This window comes from Phoca vitulina, unplaced genomic scaffold (assembly GCF_004348235.1).
Source record: "Phoca vitulina isolate PV1807 unplaced genomic scaffold, GSC_HSeal_1.0 scaffold25, whole genome shotgun sequence".
In the NCBI taxonomy this organism is placed as follows: domain Eukaryota; kingdom Metazoa; phylum Chordata; class Mammalia; order Carnivora; family Phocidae; genus Phoca; species Phoca vitulina.
Window position 1 is genome coordinate 24,190,357 of NW_022589728.1, and position 13,530 is coordinate 24,203,886.

At 40.5% G+C, this 13,530-nt stretch overlaps 1 protein-coding gene across 3 annotated transcripts in view; it reads right to left on the bottom strand.

Moving 5' to 3' along the window:
- JPH1 (junctophilin 1) overlaps window positions 1–13,530 on the bottom strand; it is a 113,510-nt gene that overhangs the window by 12,747 nt on the left and 87,233 nt on the right. For all 3 annotated transcript variants that reach the window (XM_032421586.1, XM_032421587.1, XM_032421589.1), the window contains exon 3: window positions 10,946–11,064. In XM_032421586.1, coding sequence (XP_032277477.1) covers window positions 10,946–11,064 — 119 coding nt within the window. The remainder of the gene's footprint in view (window positions 1–10,945; window positions 11,065–13,530) is intronic.

Here is a 13,530-nt window from a genome sequence, read left to right on the forward strand (position 1 = left end):
TGAAAAAGAAAAACAAAGCTGGAGGTATCACAATCCCAGATTTCAAGATATACTATAAAGCTATAGTAATCCAAATAGTATTGTACTGGCACAAAAATAGACAATGGAACAGAATAGAGAGCCGAGAAATAAATCCATGCTTATATGGTCAATTACACTATGACAAAGGAGGCAAGAATATACAATAAGGAAAAGACAGTCCCTTCAATAAATGGTTGTTGGGAAAACTGGACACCTACATGCAAAAGAATTCTTACACCATACACAAAAATAAAAATGGATTAAAGACCTAAATGTGAGACCTGAAACCATAAAGCTCCTAGAAGAAAACGTAGGCAATAATCTTGTTTGACAGCAGCCCTAGCAACATTTTTCTAGATATGTCTCCTCAGGCAAGGGAAACAAAAGCAAAAATAAACTACTGAGACTACACCAAAATAAAGAGCTTTTGCAAAGAAAAACCAACAAATCAAAAAGGCAACCTACTAAGTGGGAGAAGATATTTGCAAATGATATATCCAATAAGGGGTTAATGTCTAAAACATTATGCAAGAACTAATGCAACTCAACACGAAAAAAAGCCCACAATCTGACTGAAAAATGGGCAGAGGACCTGAACAGCCATTTTCCCAAAGAAGGCATACAGATGGCCCACAGACACATGGAAAAATCCTAAGCATCACTAATCATAAGGGAAATGCAAATCAAGTCCACAATGAGATATCACTTTACATCTGTCAGAATGGCTGGTATTAGACAAGAAATAAGTACTGGCGAGGATATGGAGAAAAAGGAACCTTTGTGCACTGTTGGTGGAAATGTAAATTGGTGTAGCCACTGTGGAAAACAGCATGGAGGTTCCTCAAAAAATTAACAATAGAAATAGCATATTATCTAGTATTCCATTATTGGGTATTTAGCCAAAGAAAATGACAATACTAATCTGAACAGATCTATGTACCCCTATGTTTATTGCAGCATTACTTACAATAATCAAGATATGGAAAGCAACCCAAGTGTCCCTTGATAGATGAATGGACAAAAAAGATGTATATACACACAATGAAGTGTTACTCAGCAATGAAAAAAGGAAATTTTTGCCATTTGTGACAACATGGATGGACCTAGAGGGTATTATCCAAATGAAATAAGTCAGAGAAAGACAAATACCACATAATTTCATTTATATGTAGGATCTAAAAAGCAAAACAAACAAAAAGCAGAAATAGATTCATAAATATGGAGAACTGATGGTTGCCAGAGGGGAGGGAGGTGGAGGGATGGGCAAAATGGATGAAGGTGAGTGGAAGGTACAAGCTTCCAGTTATGAAATGAGTAAGTCATGGGGATGAAAGGTACAGCATAGGGAATACAGTCAATGGTATTGTAATAGGGTGACAGATGGTCACTACACTTGTAGTGAGCAGAGCATAACTACAAACTTGTGGAATCACTACGCTGTACACCTGAAACTAATGTAACATCTGGTGGGGCACCTGGGTGGCTGAGCCAGTTAAGTGTCTGGCTCTTGATTTCGGCTTAGGTCATGATCTCAGGGTCATGAGACCGAGCCCCACGTCAGGCTCCATGCTCAGCAAAGAGTCTGATTAAGATTCTCTCTCCCTTGGGCCCTCCTGTCCCTGCTCCCACTCACTTTCTCTAAAATAAATAAATAAAAAAGTTTAACAAAGTTACATTTGGTGTGTTAAGTATACTTCAATTAAAAAAAATGGTACATTGTAGTGTTATGTGGGAATTTTTGAAGGAGTGAAGAGTAACGACCCAGACTATGCAGCACAAGATGGTACAGGCCTTGAGTTTATGAATGTCAGTGGTCCAGGCAGTGGGAAAAACCCTGGGGCTGTCCAAGACAGCACTCCAAGGCAGTGCCCTCTCTGTAGGCACTTCACCTCTCAGCTCCTCCCCTATAAGCAGGCCACGTATATCCTTTGGCCACCACTCCACCTACCAGCCACTTTCATCTCATGAGGTCAAGTCAAGGTCACACAATGCAGGTGGCCCTATTCTCTGCAAATGGGCAGGAGCTGACAACATCATCTCTTGAGAATACAGGGAGAAACCACCCCACCAATTTGTTTACAGAAACTGGCATCTGTTCATTTTCCTTCCTGCCCCCTACTCCCACCCCTCACCCCAAACTTGGAAGATTTACAGAGGAGCTGAAGAACAATTATCCTTAATAGTTAAAATACATACTGCTTACTTATACTTTTAATTGCTCTTCCTTTGGTGGTCTGAGTAGTAACTTAGTGTTCTGAGACCGCTATTTATACAAGGTATTTTCCACAATTTAAAGCTTCACCAAAATCTTAGGAAGCAGGCATTATTATCCCAATTTACTGAAGTGAAAATAGCTATAGTAGCTGAAAACCAAAACTCACACAGCTTCTGTGCATCCTTAAAATAAAATATAATACAACATGTATATGTAATCTTTTAAGCCAAAAATGAGAATTCCCAAAGACCCATAATTATAGGTTATGTTCAGGGCCCAAAACATAACAAACAGTATTACCCCACTTTCCATCCAAACAGGATAAGATCATATGTCAACAACTGCGATTTCCTTTCTGAACTTGTAAGCTCCCCCAAATGCTACCACCCCTTTTAAATTTGGCTATTTTCTTTGTAAGTATGAATTCCTGACCCAAAGAAAGGTATCTCGGTGCCCTAAAGGAAAAGGGGCATCTGCCAGTCATTCAAAAGGTGATGATCTTCCTGTTTCTGACTTCTCTGTTGGTGCTGGGACCGGGACATACCAGCAAGAGAAAAAAGTAGCAGCACCAGAAAGTGCTGTTCTTTCATCAACAGACTTGCCCCTACTTTAAAAAACCCATTAAGGTCATTTATACTGGTCTTCCATGGAGAAGCACCGCATCAATCTATGGCACAAAATCCCTCCTCCCCTCCTGTGATAAGAGATAGTATCTGATACAGTTTGATGCAGTGTGTTGCTTACATATTTTTTTTTTCTCACCCTTCTACCCCAAATTTCATCAGAGTTGATTTTACTTGTACTTCACTGTTATTCAATTTTACAGCATTATTGGAATACAGAAATTACAAGGTACTTTTAATGTCTTCAATCTAAGGGGTAGGAACAAAAGTTATTTTTGCAAATCTAAAGATAAAGGCACATTAAAAGCTAATATTTAACTTAAGTACCTATAACCTATACAGAAAAGAGCTGGGGCGGGGTGGGAATGGACTCTGGTGAACATGATTAGTTATACATTCTTAAAGCTGTGAGGAAAAGATACAGAGTCATTGAACTATGAGAAATAAAGCTGTCACAGAGCCCATGTGCTTCATTTTGAAAATATGAGACCATAATAGTGCAGCTTACAAATTTAGGATTTATCCAAATTTGTAAGGAAGAAAGTAAACTGTCAGTATTTGCAGATAACATCATGCTATATAATATATACAGAAAACCCTAAAGACTACACCAAAAAACTATTAGAATGAATAAATGAATTCAGTAAAGTTGCAGAATACAAATTAATATACAGAAATCTGTTGTGTTTCTATACACTAATAGTGAAGTGGCAGAAAGAGAAATTAAGAAAACAATCCCATTTACAACTGCATCAAAAATAATAAAATTAGGAATAAACCTAGGAATAAACCAAGGAGGTGAAAGACCTGTACTCTGAAGACTATAAGACACTGATGAAGGACACCGAGGATGACACAAATGTAAAGATATTCCACGCTCATGGACTGGAAGAATCAGAAGCATTAAAATATGCATACTACCCAAAGCAATCTCTAGATCCCTACCAAAACACCAATAGTATTTTTCACAGAACCAGAATAGTCCCAAAATTTGTATGGAATCACAAAAGACTTCAAATGGCTAAAGCCATCTTGAAAAAGAACAAAAAATCTGGAGGTATCACAATCCAGATTTCAGGTTATACTACAAAGCTAGAATAAGCAAAACAGTATGGGACTGGCACAAAAAGAAACACAGAGATCAGTGGAATGGAATAGAGAGCCCAGAAATAAACTCATGCTTATATAGTCAATCTATGGTGAAGGAGGCAAGAATATGCAATGAGGAAAAGACAGTCCCTTCAATCAGTGGTGCTGGGAAACTGGACCACTATCTTATATCATACATGAAAATAAACTCAAAATGGATTAAAGACCTAAACATCAGACCTGAAACCGCAAAACTACTAAAACAGGCAATAACCTCTTGGACATCAGCCTTAGCAAAATTTTTCTAGATATGTCTCCTCAGGCAAGGAAAACAAAAGCAAAAATAAACTATTGGGACTACACCAGAATAAAAAGCTTTTGCACAGAGAGGAAACCACCAACAAAATGAAAAGGCAACCTACTATATGGGAGAAGGTATTTGCAATTGATATGTCTGATAAGGAGTTAGTATCCAATATATAAAGAACTCATACAACTCAACACCAAAAAACCCAAATAATCTGATTTAAAAAACTGGCAGAGGACCTGAACAAACATTTTTCCAAAGAATATATAGAGATGGCCAACAGATACCTGAAAAGATACTCGGCATCACTAACCATCAAGGGAATACAAATTAAAACCACAATGAGATATCACTTCCCACTGGTCAGAATAGCTAGCTGGTATGAAAAAGACAAGAAATAATGAATGTTGAAGGTGTGGAGAAAAGGGAACCCTTGTACACTATTTTGGTGGAAATGTAAATTGGTTCAGCCATTGGAAAACAGTATGGAGGTTCCTCAAAAAATTAAAAATAGAAATACCAAACATTACGGTATTTCCACTGCTGCGTATTTACCGCAAGAAAGCAGAAACACTAATTCAAAAAGATCCATGCACCCCTATGCTTACTGCAGCATTTATAACAGCCAAGATATGGAAGCAACGTAAGTGTCCATTTATATATGAATGAAGAATATGTGGTATACACATGTGCGTGCATGTGCACGTGCACACACTCACTGGAATATTACTCATCCATAAAAAAGAATGAGTTCTTGCCATTTATGACAATAATGGATAGACCTAGTATTATGCTAAGTGAAATACGTCAGCTTTGGGAAGACAAATACCATATGATTTCACTTATATGTGGAATCTAAAAAACAAAACAAATGAACAACAACAAAAATCCAGAAATAGATTCATAAGTACAGAGAACTGGTGGTTGCCAGAGAGAAAGGGGATTGGCAAAATAGGTGAAGGCGCTGAAGAGGTAAAAACTAAGTGAAGGGGATGAAAAGTACAACATAGGGAATATAGTCAATAATATTGTAGTAACTGTGTAATAGCTTCGGAAGGTAACATACACTTAAGGGGAGCATTGCATAATGCACAGAAGTGTCAAATTACAGTATTGTACACCTGTGACAAATGTATATCAAGCACACCTCAATTAAAAAAAAAGGAATTTACTAGAATGGTGGACATACATTCTAGTACTAACTTTCATATTAAAAAAAATTCTCAGCTTTACCGTGCATTAGTAAATGGCTAGATAAGAAAATAAATGTACTCTAAAGCAGGGGCTCCGTATCTGCTGTCTGTCAGAGGCACTGGGGTGCAATTCCCAGAGACTTTAAGTATGAATCGAAGCCTTGAAGTCTTGATGTTTAACAAATGCTCCAGGTGATTCTAATGTACCCAGATAGAACCATTTAAAAGCATGCAAAAAAAAAAAAAAAAATAGGTGGGCCTAACTCCAGGTGGCATGGTTCCAACATGGGGTGGCCAATGTGGGGACGGGCCAGCTAAGGGAGGATAAACAGTTTGATATTCCGGAGTATGACTGAATGCTTTTTGAACAAGACCTATAACGCAGAGGACAGAAGTTTTTTCCTGGACTCTCTTCTTGGAAGGCACATGTGCTTGCTACTTGTTGTGACACAACTGTGTGTGAGTGGGGCCATGCCAGCAACACAGAACAGATGACACGCAGCAGTTCACTACAAAGACTAGTCAGGATATTGCCAGCGAGCAAGACTACGACGTATGTGGATGGTTGTTGTAGGAAGCGTTTTCATCCATCTTTACAGACCGTCTCTCTGAATCCTAAGGGACTTCTCCCCCTGGGGATTCATGTTAGGAAGAAGTCAGATGCAAGTCACCTGCTCACTGGCATGCCACACAACATGAAACCACGTTCAGCACATGCCATCCACCAATGCTGAGAGGCTCCTTGTCACAGTTGGCATGAAAGCTCTGAACAGATATGGCAGATGGTTAACAGCAGGGGATGCGACTAGTTCCTCCTAGGTGAGCCTTGGTGGGCTGGCTGTGGGCAGAAGGAGCACCATGAAGAGTCCCCAAAACAAATGTCGACGAGGGTAGGGCTCATGGCAAGTGCTTTGTAGTAACACTGGAAGTCATTAAATAGAAATTGGATATTTTCTACGGAGACTGCCAGTCAGGAGAAGAGGACCAGATTAAAAGATTCTAAAAAGGTGATATAACCAGCACCACAATTACTTTTATATTCTACGTGGAAAGAATGCCCCTTTCCTATAGGACTTCAGAGTCCCATCTATAAAGATACTGCCTCTTCTATGAACATGGCCAGAGGGCTCTTGCCTGCAAGCTGGGGGACCTCCATTCTGGTGTCTTGCACAGGGCGGGCACTCAACACACATTTGTGGGACTGAAAATACTGAAATAAGTGGTAGGAATAACCAGCAAACTCATGAATTATTAATTTCATGTTAACTAGTGGATTATTCCATTTCCCCTTTTCCATGGAAAAAATGTATTCTGAATTTTGGGTTTTGGAAAGTGAGAAGTCCTCTGTTCCAGGATACCTCCCTTAACCAAAAATACTACATATTAATGATAAGCAGAGACCATTATATAACGAAAATATGCTTTGATTTCTAAAGACTTCTAACTCATACCAGAAATGTGAGCTTAGTTAACACTGGCCCATAATAACCTAAATACTTCACTTTTACTTTAAATAATGTACAGAGTGTTATGTGTGTACACATACATGCTATTATGGACTGAATGTTTATGTCTCCCCCAAACTCATATACTGAAGCTCTAACCCCCAATGTGTTCATATTTAGAAGTGGGGCCTTTGGGAGGTAAGTAGGTTTGTTTGTTTGTTTGTTTAGTTATTTATTTTTCTTTCTTTATTTATTTATTTATTTTTATTTAAATTCAATTAGCCAACGTATAGTACATACTTAGTTTCAGATGTAGTGTTCAATCATTTATCAGTTGCATATAACACCCAGCGCTCATCACATGGTAGGTAGGTTTAGACCAGGTTATGAAGGTGAGACCCTCATGACAGCATTCGTGCCCTTATAGAAAGAGGAAGAGACAGCAGAGTTCTTGTTCTCTATCCAAACACGTGCACCCAGGAAAGGCCACGTGAGGACATAGGGAGGAGGCCATCTCCAAGCCAGGAAGATGGCTCTCTACCAGAACCCAACCATACTGGCACTCTGATCTCAGCCTTCCGCCTCCAGAACTGTGAGAAGTAAATTTCTGTTTCTTAAGCCACCCAGTCTGTAGCATTTTACTTTGTTATAGCAGCCGAGCTGACTAATACACATGCTTAAACACAGGAAGACAAAACTTGCTGAGGATATTTCCTAGGGAAGTGAGCTGGCTATCTCCTAAGAGGGCTCAAAGTAAATACATTTACCACATTCTGGGACAGTGCTTTTCAGTCTTTATTTTTTTTTGGCTCAGTCACTCCCACTATTGATAAATACAAAAGTTTTGCACCCTACTTAATATCACTTGAAGTTAAAAACAAAGTAAGTATCTTGATGGGAAAGAAATTGAAAGAGTGGGACCAAGAACCATACCATTTCCCAATCATCCTCCCCTCTGCTTCCTTAGCGATCATCCAAAATCTCATCTTAGCTTTCCTGGCTTAGAAACCTGATTTCATCAGCACTTTGAAGTAGAGCCATCCCTTGGGGGCAGACTCACATCACCAGAGCTCACAAGACTGATGTCAAACACCAGAAGGTCAATTCATTAGTTCACCATGGGCAATGTAAACATCACAAAGGCCAGGGACTCGTACCCATGGCACCAGTGCATGCTGTTCCTGTTGGGAGGCCTCCACGAGAAGCTCAACCAAAATTAGAAGGTTACGGTGAACGTGGAATTAGGACAAGAAGCATGAGATGAATCAAATAGCTAAAGGCATCAGGCTCAGCTAGCCTGATGCATCCATTTCCTCAGTGGAATGATCTTGCCAATAAAGCCATACATGGTCGGCTACGGTTCCCTGCATCCTTCCCCATAACACAAACGTCCTTGCCGATTCAACTGCGATACTCCCAGGGTCTGGCCACGGCTTCTCTCTCCCCTGGACAGTGTTTGGATGGGTGCTGCCAATTTTTGCCCCTGTGGCTTTTTTTTTTCCTATACTACTTTGGGTGACCAATTATTTAGATAGTTTTAATACACTTAATCTGGTTACAAGGAAATCTTGCTGTAATACAGCTGTGCTATCGCTTATCACTTTATAGATCTTTATGCAGTATCACAGGCTCATTTGAAAATGTAACTCTCGGAGGGAAATGTCATTTCTAAGTTCTTGGGGGGTGACTCGCTGTGTCACCCATACACACAACAATGATGGTTTGTGTGTAGACGTGTAATTATCTACATATACAGTCACATCCCTCCATTTGTATGCTTTTTATTATTTGTTAGAACTTAACCCTTTGGGTGACAAAGCCTTCCCTTGTGCTTATTTTTTTCCCTTAGTTTTTAACTGAACTGTAGAATAATGCAGTTTTGAACTAAAAGCATTAGATTTAATTAAGATGGCAAATATCTGAAAATATGGCCAGCTCTGGGAAAAGTGTTCAACATGTAAGGTACAACAGACCTCCTTTATCCTAGGGCCAACAACTTCTATGTACGACACATGCCTTTCAAACAATGGAAATATTTATATCTAAGATATGTAAATTAAATGAGCAGCCTGACTTTAAAAAAAGTACTTGAAAGCCCTTTTAGAAATGTCTATCTGATTTGATCACCCTATAAATGCAGAGTGGAAAGCTTGAGTTATGCTCCCTTGAGAAGATCAATAATACTTAGTACAGAAAAGGCTTTCTATCCAGTTGTTGAAGGAAGAGTTGGCTATCGGTCAAAGGGGATTGCAGCCTTCCCCTTAGCCCGGTCTTAAATAGACCCGTTGTCATCTTCTGCTACTGTGATGTATTCATTACTGATGGACAACTTGCTTGTATGAAGCTGGTATGTTAGCTAAGAGGGTGGAATTACATTTTCCCACAATATTTTCTTCCCTTAAATGCTTTAATGCCATAAAAGGCTTTTAAAACCATTTAGTCTGGGAAACTGAGATGACCTTCAGTATCATTTAGCTCTTGGTAACACCTAATAGAATTCTATAGGGACCCCATTCCCCTGGAGAATTAACAACAGAACCTAGAAATTACCATCTGCAGACAACAATACTAAGTTTGTTTGCTTTCAGAGCAGCTCAAGCCTAGGGCTACTTCATGAAGCAGCACTATCTCCTGTCCAGCCGCTGCCCCATGGTAGTGCCACTGGGGAGGGAACAGGACAATCCCTTGTAGGTGGCTGAACTCTATCTGCAGCGTTCACACCAACAGGTAGTGACCAATGCACTTAGGCACCAGGAAGTGGGCATTCATTTCACAGGTATATGTTAAATGACTGAAATCTCATCCAGAGGTTTAGAAAGGAGGCACATGAAAGAAAACACCCATTATCATGGTTGTCTCCCTGGAGTTGAATTATTACAGAAGTCACTCTGAAAGCTCTATCACTCAGCAACCAGACTAGGTCCCTTTCTAGTCTCTCTCCTAAAAAACAGAGTCTCCTTAACCCGGTCTTTTACTGTCTTCATTCTTTGTAGGGAAAAAAAAAGAAAAACACACCATGTCCTCCTTTCCTTCTAATTCCTCCATCCTTTATTACAGCCAAGTTTCTAGCTTTTGTATTGATCTTGCTATTCTGTTCACTTTGACCTGCCTTGTTCACTTAGTGGGTTCCAGGATTATATTACCTTTATTGGAACCAAACACAATTGAACACATATATTGTACAGGGTGCTAGTTTTCCAGCTTGAGTTAACAGAAACCAATGTGGAAACATTCTTTACCGAGAAAATATAAATTTTGATATTTAGAATTTTATAGAGCATTTATTTTGATCTCTTCATCTAGAAATTTGTTGATTCCTCAATCACTGGGAAGATGTTGTTTCTAAAACAATGAAGAAACATAAATAAAAAAGTGGCTAGGCTATTATAGAAAGGGATGGAAACAATCTACTAAGAAACCACTAGGAAGTCAGTTAAATATTTAAACCTACTGCAAATATTTGTGTATTGCTATTTTATAACGTTTGAGAAGTAGATGATCTGGATTGATTTTTTTTTTTTTTGAGGTTGTTATTTTAATTTCTTCTACCATGACTTGGGTTTTCCTGTTAATATATGCAGATTAATCTTTCTTTAAGTGGTATACTTCCTTACCTAACCACAGGTAGTTCAGATCGATTAAAAAACATAGTCATAGTAGTTACTGGTTCATCTCTTACTACTGCTAATGGTATGGTTATATGTGCCTCTGAATTTGGAATGTTTGTTACAACATGTGCAATAGTCACTAATGTGCTAACACCATTTCTTAGAATCAGATACTTCTTTTGGACTCCCATCTCCTTTACTGCTATCAGCTCAAAGTTTGTTGCTGGGAGTCAGGAGGCCAGAAGGGAGAGACACTGGGGAATAAGCCAACTCTGCAGCACTAACACTCAGACTTCAAATACTTAGGACTTTTTGTACCTACTTGTTTTGTAGTATTGCTGGTATCCATGAAGCACAGACCTTTAAGGAAAAGGAAAAGGGAAAAAAAAAGGGGGGACCAGAGGCAATACCCCTACCTCTCCCATCCCTGGACAACAGTCTCACCTGGTTGGTAGAAGTCAGGAGACAGCTCCCTGGCCACAGCTCTTGCGATGTCACACTCCTGGCGGGCCGCCTGGGCAGCCTGGTCGGCGGCGTCAGCTTTCGCTCTTGCGTGTGCAGTCCTACACGGGGCACAAAGGGCGAGTCAGCAAGGGCGGCACCTTGTTAATTACCCACGGACAAGCACGCTGTCTGCGGCGGGGCGGGGAGAGAAATGCTCACTGCGCTCATGGCCCCGTGCTTCCCACTGCAAGTTTTAAGGTCATAGTGTCGTGAGCTATCCACGAAAACATGGATGGAACCACCTGTATGTTGCCTCAGTCCTTCTTTCAAGCTAAATGAAAGGGTGAGCAAGTTTTGTGTGGCCTGATGCAAAGCCTGGTTTTCAAAACTTCCTGGATCAAATCTCCTGCTGACTTTGGTTGGCAGCTTGCCCCGCAAACCATGGAGAGTAGAGTTAGAGCTTATGAATATAGTGTTCATGAATTTAATTCCTGTGGCAGAATCTATATAAGAATTTGATTAAGAAGGGTCTGCCCAGTAGCATGCTGAAGAAAGCAACTCTGGAAAAAACATGGTAAAACTCTTATTTGTAGCCTTGATTTCCATGGTTAAACACGCCCTCTATGACCGATTCAAGTGACCAGCATGATGTCACTGAATGTGTGGTTGGGAAGAGATGCACACAATGCGCTCACCAGCCTGCAGAAGCAGAGCGCAGGGTCTGCACTTAGGAATGTGCTCAGAAGGTTCTGAGGAGTCCATTTAAGTATGTTTTTTGTGTGAAACAAGGAGACAGAGTTGGGGAGGAGGAAACAGATGTCTTTCAATCTTCCACCTGCCCCTTGGCCCATCCTCACTCACGAAACCTCTTCCCTTTCCAAAGAACTAGGGTGAGGGAGAAGGCAGCTGGGTAGAGAATGGGGCTTCTTATGCAAGACAGGAGAACTGATGTCCCCCTGCCCAAGAAGAGAGGATTTAGAGAGTAAGACAGAGAACTCTAGGGCATCCGCTTCCAAAGAAGACCTTGCCCAGTTAGTATTTAGATGATAATCATGGGCATCTATTTCTTACGATTTTGTTAACTTTCTCTTCTATTTCACTAGCATCAGGCACGGCTATAGATAACTAGTAGTAAAAGCTTGATGAAAAGTCTGGAAGAGGTGCTTGCACTTATTTCAGAAACAGCAGGAGAGGAAAAGTTGGGAAACAACGTTGAGACCCAGCGGTTCTTAGGAGAGAAAATGCAGGTGGCAGCTGGAGGAGGCCGGCAGACCAAATTCCTGGGACTAGCTGCAGGAAGGAAGCAGGGAAGATGGGGTCTGACCTGAGACGGGGGTCAGTAGGTCCTGTTCCCAAATTCTGCAACTACCTCCTCTCTCTCTGTGTCTTCATAGGACCCTTCACTCCTCCTTAGGACCTAACCAACACTGGAGGCTGGATGTACTAGAATGTAAGCTTCATGAAGATTGGGATTTTACATCTCTGGTCCTCTGCCGTATTCCCAATGTGTATGAACTACCTGGCACCCGGTATTTATTGAGGGCTCGTTTTATGAATAAAGGAATGAATGATGCGTCCTTAGGAACAGCTGGGGAGTTCCTTAAAAGTGAACGGATTGACAAAACTATAGAGCCAGTAAAAAGATCGGTGGTTGCCAAGGGTTCAGGGTAAAAGTGGGGGAGGGATGAAGAGGGGAGCACAGGAGAAACTTAGAGCAGCGAAACTACTCTGTATGACACTGTAATGGGGGCTCCATGCCATTATGCATGTGTCAAAACCCACGAGACAGTACCACACACAGAGTGAGCCCTAATGTCAACTACGGACTTTAGTTAACATTAATGTAGCAATCCTGGCTCATCAATTGTACCAGAAGTACCCACCAGTGCAGAGTGTTCATAATAGGGGAAACTGTGTGGGTGTGGAGAGAGGAGGTATATATGGGAACAAACCCTCTACTTTCTGCTCAATTTTTCTATAAATTTAAAACTACTCTAAAAAATAAAGCCCAATAATTAAAAATGAATGGATCGACTGGGTATTTACCCCAAAGATACAAAAGTAGGGACCCGAAAGGGTACGTGCACCCCGATGTTTATAGCAGCAATGTCCACAATAGCCAAACTGTGGAAAGAGCCAAGATGTCCATCAACAGATGAATGGATAAAGAAGATGTGGTATATATATACAATGGAATATTATGCAGCCATCAAAAGGAATGAGATCTTGCCATTTGCAACGACGTGGATGGAACTGGAGGGTATTATGCTGAGCGAAATAAGTCAAAAAGAGAATTTTGAGAAAATTTCTCAAAAAGAGAAAGACAGGTATCATATGACCTCACTGATATGAGGAATTCTTAATCTCAGGAAACAAACTGAGGGTTGCTGGAGTGGGGGGTGGGGTGGGAGGGATGGGGTGACTGGGTGATGGACACTGGGGAGGGTATGTGTTCTGGTAAGCGCTGTGAATTGTGCAAGACTGTTGAATCTCAGATCTGTACCTCTGAAACAAATAATGCAATATATGTTAAGAAAGAAAAAAAGAAGAAGAAGAATGTAGCAGGAGGGGAAGAATGAAGGGGG